Genomic DNA, 18,795 nt, shown 5'->3' with positions numbered 1-18,795 from the left:
TGAGTAGTTAAAAATTGAAGTAAATCTGTAGTTATATATCTGTATATCTGTAGGTTTGAAGAAAGTAGAGGAGAGTTAAAACTGCCGCCAGGATTTTTTTTTTTGCTGTCTAGGAAAATTTCCCTTATACATTCTGTTTCAGAAATGTAACAGGAAGTTGAATAAAATCTCTCCATTAGAGGATTTCTCTCTAAATTTTTTAATTTCCCTCTTAGCTTCTTGTGATTGTTCCTAATGGGGACACGGATGGTAATAAAACTTGAAAGAAGGTTTAAAGTGGAGTTAAAGTTCTGGTTTCAAAATGTGATATCAGGTCTTTATTGCAGAAAGGGATGGATGATATGTAGGATTACCAGGATACCTGGCACATCCAGTTCCCTTGCTGCTGCCAGGACTGATTGAATTCCCATGTGGGTATGTCATTTCGGCCTAGTCAGTCAATATTGCCAATAATCAAAATCGGTAAGAGGAGAAGAAAGACGTGGCTACTCTTGCAGCAGAAGTAGGACAGGTTTGTGTATTTAAAAAATGTGATTAGCCAGGAGACTGATTTTATGCAGAAGGGACTTTGCCTACCTGGTCAAATTTTTTTATTTCTAGGGTTTAGTCATGCTTTACGTCCTCCCAAAGACTTTACCTAGTGATGCACTTTAAATCTATTATCCAGTTAGAAAATGTGATTGTAAAACAATTTCACCTGCTTTGGTGCAAATGAGGTGGACAGAAGTGATCACAGCAAGAGGAAATAGATTTAGGAGAGACCATTTCTTTTTCATTATTCTTTGTGACTGTTTTGTATCAGTCTTTGATTTTGCTGGTTACTTTGTCACCACCAGTCCTGTATGAGTACTGTCTGGACAGCGTGAGTGAAGTACCAGGAGATAGGTCTTTTATACAAGAAGTGCTGGCCGGGGCCATAGAAAGGTAACAACCCAGCAGTAGGACTAGTTTTTGCTTCTATGGGCCTGATTTATTATTATTATACCATTGGCACCCCATTCTCTTCACCGATCTCCTCACCAGACAGCATTTTCAAACTGAGCACATGTGGTGAACAGTGCTGCCAGTGGGTCTGTGATCACAAGATTTTAGAAACACCACTAAACCTTTATCACAAATTAAGATTAATAATATTTACATGGATTTAAAATTTCCCAGTGACCGGTACGTAGTGAACCTACTACATACACATGACACACTGTAATTCATGCACATTTGTTACTGCCATGTATTTAAATGACTTTTAAGCATTACAGCAGCTCTCCAGGTATTCTAGGTACTAACTTTCTGAGAATCATTGATATTTGTGGAGCCTGGGGAAAATCTCTGAGAGCTGTTTGCACACACATTCCATCTTCTGACAAATATCAGGACATTAAAACATTTTGGCTTATAAGGGGATTTGTATTTTATTGAAAATGATGTATGAAAATAACATGGAACTGTATGGGACTAACTACCATATTTATAAGTAAATGTTGTATTTGATTGCACTTTATTCCATGTAGCAGAAACCTTTACAGATGTGTTTGGTTATTCAAAGGTAACATCAAGACATTTTTTTAAGTCTTTCGGGCAGAGGTGGGGGGCTATGTCACTTTCCATTTGCAGCCAATCGGTTTTCCACAGAAAAAAAACCTAAATGCATAAATCTGATGAACGGCTTTCCATAAATCATTGGGACTTGTTTTTTCAGAATTCCAACAATGCATAGTGGTGAAGAGCATACATTTAGGAAGTAGAAGGTAATAACTATATTTCTGATCAGAAAGTTCTGATTGGGCAGTGTAAAAATACTAAAATATACCTGCAAAGGAAACTTTTACACATGTAAAGGAGAACAGACTGTGTCCTTGTATAGTTTTTGATTAGACACCTAAATGCTTTGTCTATGAGTTGGCTGACCAATAAAAACATTGCTGTCTGTGTGACTGATATCACATTTCAATAGGTGAAATTTACAAAATATGTTTTGTTAAAGAGACCTATCAGACCATGTATTTCGACATCAGTATTTCCATAGAATTATATGACATTTCATATTTTATCCATGTTCTCTCTCTCTCTCTCTCTCTCTCTCATTCGTTCAGTCTGCTCCGATTCTTTGTGACCAGATATATTTTTGCATGCCAGCTGTGTCTGTTGATCATTGCTTCTTTCACTTGTGGGATAGGCATGTTCATAGCTTCACGTATGCTGTCTCTCCATCTTAGCCTCCGCCGTCCTCTTCTTCTTTTGCCCTCAATATTTCCAAGCACCACAGATTTCTCCAAAGAATCCGGACTTCTCATTATGTGACCAAAGTATTTATTAGCAGTATCGACCCTTCTAGTGAACACTCTGGCCCTATTTCTTTAAGTATTGACTGGTTAGATTTTCTATCAGTCCAGAGAACTCTCAGTAGCTTTCTCCACGCCTATATTTCGAAAGCATCAATTTTTCAATACATTGCCTTATTTATAGTCCAACTTTTGTATTATTATGGTATTACTGGGAGGACCATACATAGCTTTAACTATCCTGATCTTTGTTGGTAATGTGACATCACTATCCTGTAATAACCTGCCCAAATTTGTCATGGCTTTCCTCCCAAGCAACAAGCGTCTTTTAATCTCATGACTGCGGTCACCATCTGCAGAAATCTTCAATCCTAGGAAATTGAAATCTGTTACCACTTCTACTTTTTCCCCATCTATTTGCAGCTGGTTCATTTGAGCAGATGGTCCATGTTACTTACATGTAAATGCCTCCAACCTGTGTGCAGCCATCTTAGATGGGATATCGGCAGCCCCCATCAGACTTTATTCACTCTTTAGTGACAACTTTAAATGTTCCTTTGTTTCTCCCCAGCAGCAACATAGATCTGAAGGGGGGTGGGGTTCCAGCACCCTAAGAGGGGAGGGCTATACCATGCAAAGCAGAGATGGCTGTGCTAGAAAATTGCTTCTGAAAGGAGAGAATTTTGATGGCAGTTAGAGGCACATTGCAGAGCAGTTGTCCCCATTGAAGTATATTCCCTCACCTATTGCTCTGATGACATTGCAACATGTTGGATTTTTCCTTTTATTGTTGTTGTGAATCATCCGTATGAAGACAGCAATAGAAACTCTACAGATTCCTATTCTTTTAACTTTATGCAAAACTCTTGGAAGAAGGGCCAAAGTTGCTAAGTTGTGTATATTGTGTACGTTTTGGGCCTGCAACTATTAAAGCAAAGTGTATCATAACATACAAGAAACAAGCATTTTAACAAGAAGGCTAGCATTGGGAGTACCAGTATTCCTCTCATGACAGGTGACAGGACAACTATGGTAAAGAGTCTGCTACTTGGACATCCTAGTCAGATAGGAAATCATTGCATAGTGCTGAAAAGATGGATCTGGCTTTCACTGCTTAATACATCCTACCTTCTGGCTGTGTTCCTCCAGTTGCCAATCAGACAATGTTGGAGCTGTATTTATAGCTGCAGTTGGTGCTTCACTGTATAAAAGAATGCTGTAGTGTGGGTGAGAGAGAAATTGTATATAAAGCTGATGTGGTGGCATGGGGTAGCCTGTATAATTGGTAACTGTTGGGGGAACAAGTGGCTTCTACATTTTAGAAAAAATTGTCAAGACCTGCTCCAAAATTTGGGCTCCTGGTAGTTTGCTTTTAACTGTTTCATCATTCTGTACTTTGAGAACTGCTCTGCAAAATGCAAATGGGTAGGGGTCTGCTCGTGGTATAGAAACAAACTTCCTGGAGCTGAGGATTTATAGCATATGATCACAGTGAGGTATACATGATTTAAAGAGTTACACTCATCTCCGCATATAGAGATTGGATCTTTACAGACATAACTTTTATTGATGAAAATAGCCTTTGCACCATCCGCCTTGAGAATGGTAGAGTAATTATGTGAGACAGAAGGCAAGGCGTTAATATATTTAAAGTCTATTAGCTCTATTTGAATATAAAAAAAAACATATTGTAAGCTATTTATTAGTAATCAATCTTAGAACATTTTTCAGATCATCAATTATGTAATGGATAGCCACTTAGCTCATTGAATGATTGCATTATTAATAGCTACTATAATGAAATGTGTCTGAGCTCAATTATTTATTTATTTGATATTTCAGATTCACACTGCTTCAGCTAACAAAGAGGTATAAAATGGCAGCTTCAGAAACTGACTTTCCTCGAGATCAAGGTAAGAAATCAATGGCAGCTATTTTCAGTTATTGATTTGCATTCTTGTAGGAAGAATCAGTGTATGATTGTAAATGTTAAAGAATGCTTGTTTTCTGTGTTCAGTTAGCTGGCCAAAGAAATTAGAAAGGAGTCAGATATACAGGGCCCTGGTCTGAGGAGACGGAGTTGGGGGATCCACCTATTGTAACACTAGAACTTCCTATAGGGAGTGGGAGCTTGATTCTGATCTGTTTGTTCTTTCTTTATATTTTTGATTTATGTATACCTACTACACTAAGCTTTAACCTCTCCCATTTGTCAATGGGTTTCTGTTTAATGCAAGCAGATTTTTCATTTTTGTGTAAGCCTAATGGAATACAAGATGCACTTGAAGTACATCAGGGGAATGTCAACTAGAGGTCAAATGCACTCAATAAGGAATTCTAAACTATTTTAGAAGTGTCTCAAAGTTATACCATTGACATGCCCCCGGTGCCCATTAATAAAGACTCTAAGCCTTGCCCCTCCCTGGCCCAACCCCATAATTCAGTTGATAAATGCAAGAATATTTGTGGTCCTAGCTCCCTAAAACCTGCTGGCTCCCAGGTCAGATTGCCTACCTTTTGTTATTTTTGAAAATTTATTTACCCCTACAAATATTGCTGAATATTTTCAACTGGGCTGTAAAAAGCTACTTTTTGGGCAAAATGCCAACTGGAAGCCACACACGATTAGTATAATACTGAAGCAGTAGAAGCTGTAAGGACTACATTTTTTTTCCTTAGGTTTCCTTTGGAATATTATATAAAAATAGAAATACGTCTGAATACGTCGCTGTTGCATAGAACAATGCTTTGGTAGACATGAAAACAATCCTAGGCACACAGGGAATATGGACAATACTGTTTCTTTTCTGTTGATGTGAGTGAGAGAGGTACTATTGTACAGGCATAGGTGGTGGCATTAAAACCATGTTGACCAGTTTTGGTGACAGATGGTTAGATCTGATTATTTTGTCATGTGGTCCAAATGTCAAGGAACAGTTATGTGCACATAATTGGTCCCTGGAAACTTTTTCTATAGAGACTTGCTCTATGTAATGCTTCATATGTTATTAACTGATGAGACCTTTAGCACTGGTAAGCTTTGGAAGATTTCTTTATCTTCTTTGCCCAAGGGGTAAGACTGTCACAGCGGTTGCTAAGTGTAAGGGGAAGTTCACTAGATTTACGAGTACCTAACAATTCCCAAAGCTGTCTAGACTCCTTGGATACAACTTTTTTTTCCCCATGGTACTAGCTTTTACCATATCAACATGTTGTCTTTTACTAAAAGATTATCTAATTGTGCTTGAAATTATAATTCATATACAGACACTGTTTTATATATCAAAAATTTGCAACAATTGGCTTTAACAGAGTTATAATAAAAACATATGCAAAAGCAAAATATGTTTTTTTTTCTGTAAATAGCATATTGTGTGGGTGTTTTTTCTGCAGCATTTTGTAATGTTTAACAATCCCCCCCAGTGTTATTTTATTTTTGTTCTGGCTCATCATCATTGTCCTCAATGCACCTTTAGGTTTTTTTAACACTCCACCTGCTGGGTCAGAGCCAGAGAGCCCTCCAATCATCAAGAGGCATTTACTGATCCCACAGCTAAATGTCTTATAAAGATTCAGTGTATGTAAACTTACTAGGACCTCCATGACAAAGGCTGCGTACACACATCAAGTAATCGCTGCCCGGGGTCATGCTAGTCTCAGGCGGGAATTCAGTGTGTACAGCAGGGGGCTTGCTGGCTGTTCCTCCCCATCTGCACTCATTGTAATGTCATTGTAAAAGACATTGAAAGATGATATTCCAGCAACAAAAATCTATGTGTGTACATCCGATGGCTGTCATAAAATCGTCACCTGAGAGGAACAGTCATGTGTACTGTAGTCATCCAACCCAATGGCAGATCCATGAATGATTGATCGGGAACAAGTTGTATGCATGTTAATGTAGGAGAGCACAGCTGGGTGCCCTTCTCTCTATATAGAAGAGAACGGGCGCTGTGTGTAAAGCATTTGTTGTTTATCTGTCACTGGATACCGGATTGTGTACTGGAAACGTGTACAAAGCCCAAGGCTAAATATTTGGCGACATGCATTAGGGAGGTTTGCACCCGGTGAATTCTGATCTGTTGAGACATTTTTATAGGAAAAGAATACTGATGGTCTATGTTTGTCTATGGATTCCAGAGAGTGAGACAAGCTTGTTTGGGCATGTGTGCCTGCTATTGGTGAGAGCTGTGATGAGCAGGAGCCTGGGCAGGTACAGTTGTATTACTGCACGTGTTATCTGCACCTGCCAAAAAATGAACAACAATGCAGGTTTCACATATAAGCTGCAATATGTTACATTTTTGTTCTTCTGTTTAGATGTCATCTAAAAATGGATTTTGTTTTTACCCCATTTCAGCATGAATTAGCAGAACTTTACAGATTATAAATAAATCTGGAAACGGTAACCTCAGATGACTCCTAATTACTAATTACTCAAAATGTCTTTTCCCCTCCAGTCCAAAGATTGGAAGAACAGCTAAAATATTATGACGATAAATCTGCTTCTGGAAACAATGTGTTTAAGGTAACTTTCATTTCTAATTTTTAATTATATGAAAATGATTTCAGTAGAAAAAAAGTTGTACAACATGCATATTCCCCTGTAGGGGGGTTCTTTGTGCCAGATTGGAGGTTATTTTTTACACAATCTAAATTATTTAGTTGCTATGAAGGTCTGGACAACATTTACAACATGCTATTATGCTAATATGTGTGTCATAAGCCCAGGTTCTATTCAAGTAGCTTTGTCATTGCCTTTAAAAATGGCGTTTCCTACCTCCTTTTCCTACTCCTACCTCGGTCGGTGGGTAGGGTTTTGACTTGTGTGTCATTTGGTATGGTGGCTTTAAGCACCACGCCATTGGTGGGAGTAGCTTTATGCCATTCATCCAGTGCTTCAAATATGCTTGTCACTCATCAGAGCCTTTGGCACCGTCAGCTTGGGGGATCCACCTATTACTTGTAACACTTGAACGTCCTTTAGAGAGGAGAGGCAGAATAGACAGCGGGAGCTTGATTCTGTTTCAATATCTGTTTCTCCTTACTTTATATATTTGATTTATATATTAGATCCTAGACTACTACACTAAGCTTTAACCTCTCCCATTTGTCAATGGGTTTCTGTTCAATGCAAGCAGGTTTTTCATTTTTGTCAATAGGAATACAAGACACACTTCATGGGAATGTCAACTAGAGGTCAAATGCACCCAATTAGGAATTCCAAACTTTTTTAGAAATTTCCCAAAGTGATACCATTGACATGCCCCAGTGCCCTTTAATAAAGACCCTAAGCCTTGCCCCTACCTGGCCCAACCCCATAATTCAGTTGACAAATACAAGATTATTTGTGGTCCTACCTCCCTAAAACCTGCTGCTTCCCAGATCAGATTGCCTACCTTTTAATATATTTGTAAATTTGTTCACCCTTACAAATATTGCTGAATATTTCCAACTGGACTGTAAAAAGCTCATGTCAAAAGCTACCTTTAGGCAAAATGCCCACTGGAATCCACAAACGATTAGTATAATACTGAAGCAGTGAAAACTGTTCAGTAATATGCTTGTCACTCACCAGAGCCTCCGCACTGTCAGCTTGGGCAGAGGTCCCAGAAGAGCAGAACAGGAGATCTAATCACAGCCCATCCGCACAGTGACATCCCTGCTCATCCTTTTCCAGGTGAAAAAATGCCTGAAACTGCTTGCAAATACAATTGCACAAGTGTTTGTAGGTGGCACAAAATCAAGTCTATGTAGACCGAAAACTGCCCCTGGATTCTATTTAAAAAATGTATGGCAATGCCATCAAATTTAATGAATGTACCAACCAACCAATCAAAAAAAAAAAAAAAAAAACATAACACTGACTTTTTGATTAGTTGGAGAGTTTGGGGAGTGAGACAGGAGTGTGGGAGAAAAAGGTCAGGAGTGAATGGCAAGGTCAGTAGTGCCACACACAAGATGGCCAGCTAAATACATTAAATGGATGTTTTATTTTTCATGCATGCATGCTGTCACAGCTAACTTTGCTATATATTTACCTAAAACAAGTTCCTGCAATACATATCTGTTTCACCTTTTTTGTTTGTCTCATTAGAGTCGTGGGCATTTCGGGGATAATGAAACAGTAACATCCAGCTTTAATGACAGAAGGTGAGCATGAGAGGGCTGGCATACAACTGTATACTTTCTTTTACAGACTAATGTGTTTTATTAGTGAATATTACAGTTTATTATCACCATAAAACTAAAACCATGCGTCCAGAGTGAAAAAGAAAACTGGAAATCTCTTGTTTAAAGGCCTCAATTTATCTAGGCAAAAGTGTTCCTCTCCTGGGATACTGATCTGCAGTTGCACAAAATTATTTAAGTGTTCTGTTAACTTTGCTATGGATTACCTCTGCATAAATCCACCACCCCTTTCAAGAGCAAGTGCAACTGTAATGTAAGGAGTTGTTTAGTAAGTACAACTTACATAAACATGAAACTAATTTTACTTCCAGTTCAATCAACGATCCAGTGAAATGATCAAATTTAAAATTAGTTTTGTTCCTCGAGCAGATGTGGAATGATTGGGTGTGTTAGTAAATGCCAGTTGGAAATATAAAGGTTGTGTCATGTGTACCAACAAGCAAACTGTATCAGGACCCTACCTACACCTGCAAAGATCAGAAGTTACAGAAGTGAGTTTAGGTGTGTGCAATGTTTGGGGACTGATTGATAATTTGTTAATGGCCGCAGATCTCGTAATGTATAGTAGAAGCATTTTGATGCCTGTTAACCATTTCAAAACTACCCATATGTTCAAGTAGCACACATGCATAAAAGGTGGACCTAAACAGCATAAACTGCCACATCCCAAATTAGACCAAACTGGAAGAGAAGAGTTCAAGGTTAACCTAACAGAAAGGGACCTTTAGGTTGGCTTACAAAATAAAAAAGTGAATACAGATCACATGTTAAAGAATCATAAACATTTAGCAGTTTTCTATCCACGTACAGGAACTTTAAAGTGTCCCACTGTGAGCTGCATATAATGCTAGCCTTCTGGGTCCGCATACCTGAGTACTTGTACGTGAGGAACATGTCAGGTCCAGCTAAGGGAGATAAACCCTCAATGTGAATGCTTGCTATAAAGCCATCCAAGATGGGCTGCTGGTTGGATGGCACCATCATATGATGTCAAGTTCCAGGCAGAGACCAACTATTTGTCAGGTATATGAGCCTCTGCAGTTGTAACTGGTTGGGAGTGTCTGCTACTGCATGTGTGGAATAATAGGGAGCAAGATACAGTAAAATAAGGGAACATTGTCTGAAGAGACTAAAACTGATCTTTTTATTTCTAATGTAATGTGTGGCAGAAGGCCAACATTATTAAGAAAGTGGCTTTGGTTACAAATTTGCACATATGAGCATAATAATCAGTAGTTGTTCACCACTAAAAAAGATTCCTCAAATTCTTGGTGTTTTAAGAGCACCAAAACACAGGGGACTCTTCAGCAATCATTTTTATGTCCAAGAAAAGATTTGACCATTATATAACAATTTATACATTTTACCTAGTTACATGGCAGCACAGCTCAAAAAGCATTATAGTACCGTACAATTACAAAGTTACAAGTATTAACCATGTTCAAATAAGCTTTTAGTATCAGATGAACGGAAACTTGGTATCACCACCCTGAATTAAGGAGGAGAAAACGTCTCTCTACTGCTCTTCTCCCTGAGCTGCCTCTGTCCAAGTCCTTAATATGCTAACTACTATTGCATGGTCCCCTACTTTTCCTAAGGTGGTGTTTTGATAGATGCCATCTAGTATCAGTGTGACATCACTTCCATTACAACCCGTTCCTGGACCTTCCAGCCAGACTGCACAAGTGGGGTATTTTGACAAGCACAGGCTCATGTCTAAAATTGCAGATCTCATGAACTAATAGTGGGACTGATTCTTTTCTTATTCCTTTCGTTCTAGTCACAGATCTCTCAGAATTATAACACATGTTTTATATTTACACTTGCCATGCAAATTTCCTTTTTTCTAGGAATGTGGATTTTCTAATCGGAGAATTTGACAAACATAGTGAGGAAATGAGTGAGCATCTCCATTATTACCAGGTATTTCTTGTTTCTTGCTTCAAAATGTGACAAGAAAGAGCATTTAAAAAAACACATTTGATGAATACAAATAATATTTTATACTGTACAGTAAATTGAGCAAAGCTCTAATTCATGACCATTATATATTATTTTTTAACAAAATCCACCATTTGGGACTGTGGTTTTAGAAATACTAAATAAGATGTCATTATTTAACATGCATTGATAGGTATTTATTGTTCACCCATTTCAAAATATCTCAATGTTTTGGTATCTATTTCAGAGGTAGTTGACAGTAGGCACACTTCACTAAGCAAATAACTTGTTTTATGGCTAGTGGATTTAGTCTATTACCTAATCTGATACTACTTGCTTTACCACAAACATTTTATTTGTCATAGAAGATGGTCAGCAAAAGAGGATTTGCGGATTCCTCATGGATTGACAGATTTTTAAAAACAGAGTTTTATGTATTACTCTTTTCTTTCTTCTATGCTAATAGTACTTGGTGTTTGCTCTTATAAAACTTTCACATGGAAGAACTGTCCCACAAAATTTTAAAGCATGTATTCAGATCTGTCACATCTTTTGTTGACTGTGGCTGAAATCCTAAACCTGGCTGCGTTTTTTAGTGATCCTAAGTCTAGGGACAAGCCTAGAAAACAGGAATAGTTTGCTGTAAGTATAATAGGTCTTATTAAATTAAAAAGAAAAAAAAGATTTTAAATCTCCCCCTCCCTCCAAAAAAGAAAGTAATTTTTACCATATATAAAAGGGTTGTTCACCCTTTTATGTAAAGTAAAAATGTAAGTGATAGGTCTGCTTTAAAGACTTACAATTTGTTGAAGATAAGCTTTTATGAGTTAACCCGGGTGATCCTGGAATGGGTTTGGTCCAGGACTGAAAACATTTGCCAACAATAACAAATGATTTTTTAACAAAATCTATTCCAGGTTTGCTGGATCACTGAGGCTTTTCCAGTCTGGGAGAACTTTATAAAGGCCCAGTGTGTCACCAGGGAGTGACATCCTTCAGGTTATTTGTTTTAAAACAAGTCCACAATGGCAGCTTCAATGTTTTTATCCATACAGATTTTCCATAAAGTAGACCTTTAGATTCTAAATCATGTAAAACTGGCTAGTAAAGATAAAAAATAGGTAAATAAAACTTTGAAAATACTGAAATTACGCCACAACTTTTGTCTGCTACCTGCTTGTATCAGTGTAAAGTTAAGGTATCTAAGGGCTTGTTCAGATCTGTGGTAAAAAAAAAAAATGTCTGTACGAGCAGTTGAAAATGTCTGTACCAGCCTTTTTTAGGCACTTAAAACATTTCTAATTCAAATCTATGGAGGTGAGCTCAAAATTGGGGATGTGCCCTGATGACGGCGTGGGATGGTGGTTGCTAGCTAGAGCCTCAAAGCACCTCTCTGTCCCTCCCTCTACCCGACCCGATACTCACCTCTCCAGCCGGCAAGTCATGGTGCAGAAGCAGGGCAGGGGGATTCCTGCTGGGACGCCAGCAGCGCATTTAATCAAGTCCTTTTTTTCACATTTGTTAGTTTCATTATGATTATAAACTGTTACATTTCTGATTAATATGTTTTTTTAAAATACTTTGTATTCTAAGTGTACTGTGTTCAATTTTTTTTTCAAAATAACTTGTATATTATATGTGTAATGTTTTTGTGTATAGTATAGTTTTTTTAATATATAGCAAAAATGAATAAAAATGAAATATTAAAAAAAAAAGTCTATGGAAGTAACAGAGGTTGTTGCAAACTGCCATAGACATTGCTTTGAGTGTCCAGAAAACTGCATGGAAATGCTGCTACCTTCTGCCGCCTGTCAAATGAAGGATAATGGATGAACCTATTCAGTCCAGTGTTTTTTGACATCCCCCTTGCCTGAAAAGTTGCAAAAGGAAAGATCGGTGTATATATTATTTTCATTTTTACGGAACAATTTCACATAGGGGAAACTTTGGCAAACACTGATCCCACATTTTCATTTGCTTCTTGAAGGGTGAGAATTTGTATTTTTCCTTTCCAAAACCAAGGAAAAAAACTAACTGAGAATTGATTTCCACTAAAGAAAAATATTAGTTTTGCAATCAGATTGCATTCATTACAGTAATTTCAGATGATAAACATTGAATATGCTTCAGTCTCTTTCTATATTTTTATTTAATATTTGTTTCTCTTTTTTTCTATAGGCACAAATGGGTGAAATGAGATTAAAGCTAGAAAGCATAGTAAAGGAGAATGAGAAGTAAGTGAGCTGACTATATTCTATACCGTTACATTTTGTTGATGCACCCTTTATTTTATGTTCACAAGTTAATCTTTTGATCCCACATGTAAGTTTGACTGCTGCATTATTAATTCCAAGATCTATGTCTATATGGCATAGAAGAAAATTGCACTGGTGCCATTTGTGATTATAATTGTGTTCATTAATCCTAATTTATTGTGGCAGTCTGCACATATCATTGTTACAATGTTATGGTCATATCGCTGACATTAGTAGGGTAGATCCTGTTTACCTAGTTTAATTAGCTTTGTATTTTTTTTTTTTTTTTGCTTGAAAGAAAACGTACCATAAATAAACACACATAAAAAACGCGGATTAAAAATTTAAAACCAAAATTCTCACCTTTGCACAGTTGTCATAGATGACACTTAGGCCTCACCTATATTTTATCAGAGAAATAAGGTCAATCTTTTTAATATCATTATTTAATTTTACATTGTTGTGTGCTTTAAATAGATCAATATATTATTAGGTAGGTATTTTAGACCTGTGGCAGGCTATGGACAAGGCCTAATACCTGTGTGCTCCAGTGTACTGTGCTGAGACATCCAATTCACCAGCACATTCTAGCTTCTGAGTGAGCTTCTGAAATAAAGTTTTAGCAATAAAAACAAAAGTATAATTTTATCTATGTCATTTCAGATTTAAAAAAAAAACATTTAAAAGGGTAACCTAACCCCCTAAAAATGTGTAATATATTCCAGTTTAACAGTCATTCGATGTGATGCTAAATTTTGTTTTCATTTTTTTTTATGATGCTTTAAAGACCTTGTATCCTTACCAGAAATGCAGTGTATATGTCACTTCCTGTGAGATGAACCTAAAGAAAAACAAGCTTGTTTTCTTCTGTAAGCTATTAATCTCTCCATATTTCCAAAGTGATGGAGATGAAAAAAGGCAAACATATTTGAAGTCCAGTCAGGGTGGTAACCAACGCTCCCTCCGTAGTTACATTGCAGTCAGAGTAGCCCCACAGGGATAGGACGTGTGTTACTTGCAGGATTACCACGTGAAATCAAACGAAGAAAACCCTGAAAAGAAAAAAAAAACTAACAACCACTACATCTAAGGATTAGTATAATCCACTTTAGATATACTGTAAAGTTTGGTTTAAATAAGGTTAGGAGCAAAAAGGAAAATATGAAAATATTATATATATAATAGTAAAATCCTGGAGAGAATGGGTGGGCCAAATACTCCATCACGCTTCCAGGGCAGAAAAAATAAAATGGCTGTGTGGACAGGTGCAGGCTGGGAAGATCTTTAGGTGTGGAAGAGGTGAGCCCGGACTTTTGAAATACCATATGCAGTCAGTGACCTCAAAGTATTAAAAGAATAAACATTTGTTCTTTTTATTATGACTACATAAAGATATATTTTTCACTAATGGGCTTACTCTCTCTTACTATCTCTTCCATGCTTTTTAACATTTTCTCCTATTTTTTTCTTATCCTTTTTTTTTTTTTTGTTTGCGGAAAGGTTTTATTGAAAAAAAAAATGCCAAAAGCTGCTACTGAAAGAGCATTTAATTTGCTCTGCTTTTGTAATGATAATGCAAACTGCTTTATCTGAAAAGCTCAGTTTAAAAAATGGTAATTTGTTTTTGATTGTGAGCATGTCCAGCCTGTAATAGGATTGACAGAACATTTTAGGTTGACAGACTTGAAGCATTTAAAGTGTGAAAGCATGAAATTGTTTATAGGAAACAAATGAAGCCGCTTCCAGGGGATGAAAATATGAGGGCTATTGATGTCACATGACCCCGGTGTCATGTCTGTAGTTTCCTAATGTCACATTTGCTCTTGTGTTTGACAAATGCAAAGCCTAATACCAGCTGTGGTCATACATAACAAGAGGAAGCAAGTCAGCTTGCTTATCCCTATAATTGTAATATTAGAGGTAGATGACAGGCTGCTATTACATGTTCCTGAAGCGCACCATAAAACATTTTTTAAACTGCAGCTTTATTGTGTTTGATCATCACTGCAGGTAACACAAGGCAGGGTCAACTACTTATAATTTTATAGCTTACTATATATTGCACTCATAAAAATATACTTAGTGCCTGTAAGTCTTCACTGTGAACTGTCCAGTTACAACTTTGGTACAGGACAATACTGTAAAAATATTTCTCTTTATTTCTTCTCATTTAGTTTTTTATTTTAAAAACCTTAAAAAAAAAACATTTTTAGCATGCATGCATCTTACACAGACATTGTATATGAGTTCTTCATATTTTGTAACATACCATCCCTACTTATCTTTAAAGCAGTGGGTCCCCAACCTTTCTCATAGCAGGGCCTGGTAACAGAATAAAATGTTGCTGGTGTGCTGTCAGGTGGCAGAGCTGCTGGCAAGTGTGAGTCCTACAACATTGCTCTGCCATTCTCAGCAGCTTTTGTGTAAGCAGTGTGAGGAGAGCCGCCCGCACTCCCGCTGCTTGCACTGCTGTCACATTGTCACTAGCTTTAGAGCTGTGTAAGGAGGGCTTCTGACTCCTGTCATTTGCGGCCCCTCAACTCACCAACCACAAACCAGCAGTGATCCGCAGCCCAGGGTTGGGGACTACTGCTTTAAAGAAGATTTATACTAATTTTGGGTAGATACAAAGATTAACAATTTACTGGAAAATCTCCAAGCAAGGATATAGCTTCCTTCACTTATTTTCTTTCAGTGCCACTTGCATCAGACTTTGGACAGTCATTCGATATAAAAGTCCGCCAAGCCAGCCATTGTTTTTTTTCACCTAAGTGTCAAGCACAAGAGGCCACAAAAATGTCTTGACCCCTTCATATTACTACATCAGGGAGAAAATTTATACATATTACATTTTATTTTATTACCAATAAAATATCCCACAGTAGTAGAATATATGTGAACAATCAAGAAGGAGGAATATATTAATAAATCTGCATGTAATTTATAATTGAAATCACCTTTAAGTGTTTCCTAACACCACAGAACTTCACATTCTCAACATAACACCACTTTGTCAGGGGGCTCTCACTTTTATCTTACACCTGTAAAAGGAGCAGTATAAGCTTAATAAAGGTTTCTTCACAAATTACAAGGTTAAACATTGTCAATTTTATTAACAAGGAGTATGCCAATGACATGTATAGAAACTAACAAGACTAGACCAAACCTAACATTGGTAATGGGTCCTCTGGTGTTTGACTCCATAAACAATCTGATTTTCATTTTTTACTTTTCTTGGACAGGTTTAGGTGATATCTGTGTAACTGATTAAGTTCATTTTTAAGTTTGGTAGTTTAGAGATTGGCTTTAATATTGTCACTCTTTGTTTTTTATGCTGAACAGTCTGTTTATAAATTAGGGAATCTGACATTCACTGAAACATTCCATGCTGGAGAATCAATTACTATCATTGAAACACATGAACCTGGAAGATTCCCCACGAGGGAATGTTTTAGTATGTCAAATTCATTTTTTTTAAATAGAGTCAGTGCTGCTAAATTAAACAGTAGTCAGAGATAGAATCAACATGAATGTATAATAAAAACTAGTATTCCTTCCTTTTAGAAATGCCTGAATTCTTTAATTGTGTTATACTACTATTTAAATTTGGCTTCCAGAGATGGCCTACGTTACATGACAGGACGGTTCACAGTCCACAGTTCTGTCACATTGACACATGGGGTTCAGTGTGCTTCCATGAGAAGCAAATAATAAAAGTACTATTATCCACTCTGAAAGCAGTTGAACAATTGAACTTTGTTGACAACATTTTGAGAGGTATGATTTAAACCTCAATTTATTTTGGATGAAGTGATTCTAGCACTTACTGTCCCTCTGATTCAGTGCCGGTTCCCCGTTTTGGTATGACAGGCAGCATTTTCCGGTTTGTGCCAATGCTAAAACTTTTTAAAAGACTACTGTCCTGAATAGCCCAGGTACAGCTGTATCCAAAGGCAGCAATCTGGTAGCCATCCACAGCAAGGTGCATCCTGTAAGGATTCTAGTGAACACTTGGCAGTTCCCTTTAGCTTGGACCTTTTCACTGCTCAGAAACTCCTTGTGCTATTTTGCTGAACACTTTCTATCTGGACAAGCCAGCTTCCAGTGGATTCTGATATGTGTAAGACAATGTTAATGTTTTATATGATGGATGAACTTTAAACGTGTCGGTTTATCAGGGTATTACTGCACCAGATTTACAGTATTTTCACATTTTTATTTATCTACACTTTTCAGGGTTAATGTGCATTCAAGATGAGTACCCAATCCCTGCAACTTTAAAGCTAAAACATGGGGGCTCCTTTTAATATGCTTCCTTTAGAGGTTATTGTTATATGAGCAACATTCTTTAATAAACGAAAGTGTTTAATTTATTTACTGAATGCAAAAATGTGCATGTTAATAAGACTTTGTCCCTCTGATAGCGGAACATGATGTGTGTTTCAGCAGCAGTAAGCACTGTCAGGAGCCGTTGAGGTTCAGCATTGACATTTTAACATTTTACCTTTTCTCCTGTTTCTTTTACTTGTATGGCATTTGCCCTTTCATATGATGGGCTTACACAGGTTATTACCAACATAAGTAATGTGACTGAAGCATTGCAATATACTGGATAATAATTTTGTGTACTTTTTAGTTGCCATGGAGCATTTCCCAAACCTCAGCCACTTTGAACTCAACATTGCATAAAAGAGGAATAAATACCTTTTACATTAGCCATGACATCCTGCAGGGTGCAGGTCATTGCCAGAGTGGTACACTCAGCTAATGAGACAGTTGGCTTTATTTATTTGTATCTGAAATGAGAACGCACTATAGCCACTAATCACACTGAATCTTGCAATAAAAAATGACATCTGGAGAGTGCAAGTTTGAATATAGCATTGCAGACAGTAATTATACAGCTTCTTTGATAAATAGGACCTAGTCTACTTTATTAACATCTGGCTGTCTGCAGAATGCTCCATCTCTTATGAATTAAAAAAAAAAAGAATTTTTTTTTAAGTAGAAGGAAAGGTTGGTTTGATAGATCAAATAAAGCCCTGAAAATATAAATTGTAGCAATTTGGCTGAAGAGTTTCTCTAACAGTAATGTATATATATTTTGCATAGTGAGTCGGGAAAGTTGTTTCATCAAATTACTATTTTTTGGGGAGTAAATGTATAAAACATTTGCTATATGGAGAAGAAACATTTACTTGTAAACTAATCACCTTCCAACTACCTGTTCTGCAGTCAGAATTGAAAAACAAAACAAAAAAAAGATTCTCCCTGGCTTTTAGCAGTGACAGGAAATGTTTTTTCCATCAAATGTAGGGGCGGCATCACTACTTTAGTTCAAATAAGGGTACTTTAGATCATTGATTTTCAGCTGCTGACTTGGGTTATGCTTAAGTGTTAACACTCCCTAGATACTGTGTAGAATTATTAAAAGCATCTGTGAATGCATGGTGATAATTTATGTGATAGGAAATATTAGTGTTTGAGGATGTTTCATTATTATCTACATATTAGCACATTCATGTTTAAAGATAAGTGGGCTTGTCTGTGTGGCTTGACTGGCTCCACACAACCTCTGCTTGAGAGTTTTAGACATGTACATACATAGGCAGCAAGGTGGCTCAGTGGTTAGCACTCTGGCCTTTCCAGTGGCCAGGACGCTATCTGCATGGAGTTTCCAGGTTCTCCCCATGATTGCGTGGGTTTCCTCCCACCAGCCTCCTCCACAAACATGCAGTTAGGTTATATGGCTTACCCCCCAAATTGCCCTTAGACTGTATTAATGACATAACTGACTATGGTAGGGACATTAGATTGTGGGACAGTTAGTGACATGACTATGGACTTTGTAAAGTGCGTGTAATATGTTGGCGTTATATAAATACTGTGTAATAATTATATTAATATTAATACTACATATCCTTCCCAATTTCACTTCATTAAAAAGCTGATCTGTTAGGATATGGATGGGCTTCCTATGAAAATGAAAGGCCCTAGTATGCATTTGCAGGTATCCGTTTAAAGATTTAAGGCCAAAGCTCTGCACTGTATTCATAACATCCCTTACACATACCTACTTTTTCTGGATGTGCTGCAATTTGTTCCATAGCTAGTAAAAGACTGTGACC

The 18,795-nt window shown here is 37.1% G+C and overlaps 1 protein-coding gene across 1 annotated transcript in view; it reads left to right on the top strand.

Annotated features, from left to right (window-relative positions):
- The window catches only part of SCLT1 (sodium channel and clathrin linker 1), an 87,491-nt gene that overhangs the window by 8,051 nt on the left and 60,645 nt on the right, over positions 1–18,795 (top strand). Inside the window, exons 2-6 of the mRNA XM_072405823.1 lie at positions 4,122–4,192; positions 6,740–6,807; positions 8,377–8,432; positions 10,322–10,394; positions 12,591–12,646. Of these exons, the coding sequence (XP_072261924.1) occupies positions 4,156–4,192; positions 6,740–6,807; positions 8,377–8,432; positions 10,322–10,394; positions 12,591–12,646 (290 nt within the window). The 5' untranslated portion in view covers positions 4,122–4,155. The remainder of the gene's footprint in view (positions 1–4,121; positions 4,193–6,739; positions 6,808–8,376; positions 8,433–10,321; positions 10,395–12,590; positions 12,647–18,795) is intronic.

This window comes from Pyxicephalus adspersus, chromosome 3 (assembly GCF_032062135.1).
Source record: "Pyxicephalus adspersus chromosome 3, UCB_Pads_2.0, whole genome shotgun sequence".
In the NCBI taxonomy this organism is placed as follows: domain Eukaryota; kingdom Metazoa; phylum Chordata; class Amphibia; order Anura; family Pyxicephalidae; genus Pyxicephalus; species Pyxicephalus adspersus.
The sequence above is the reverse complement of the archived record's forward strand: the minus strand, read 5'-3'. Positions and strand labels throughout refer to the sequence as shown.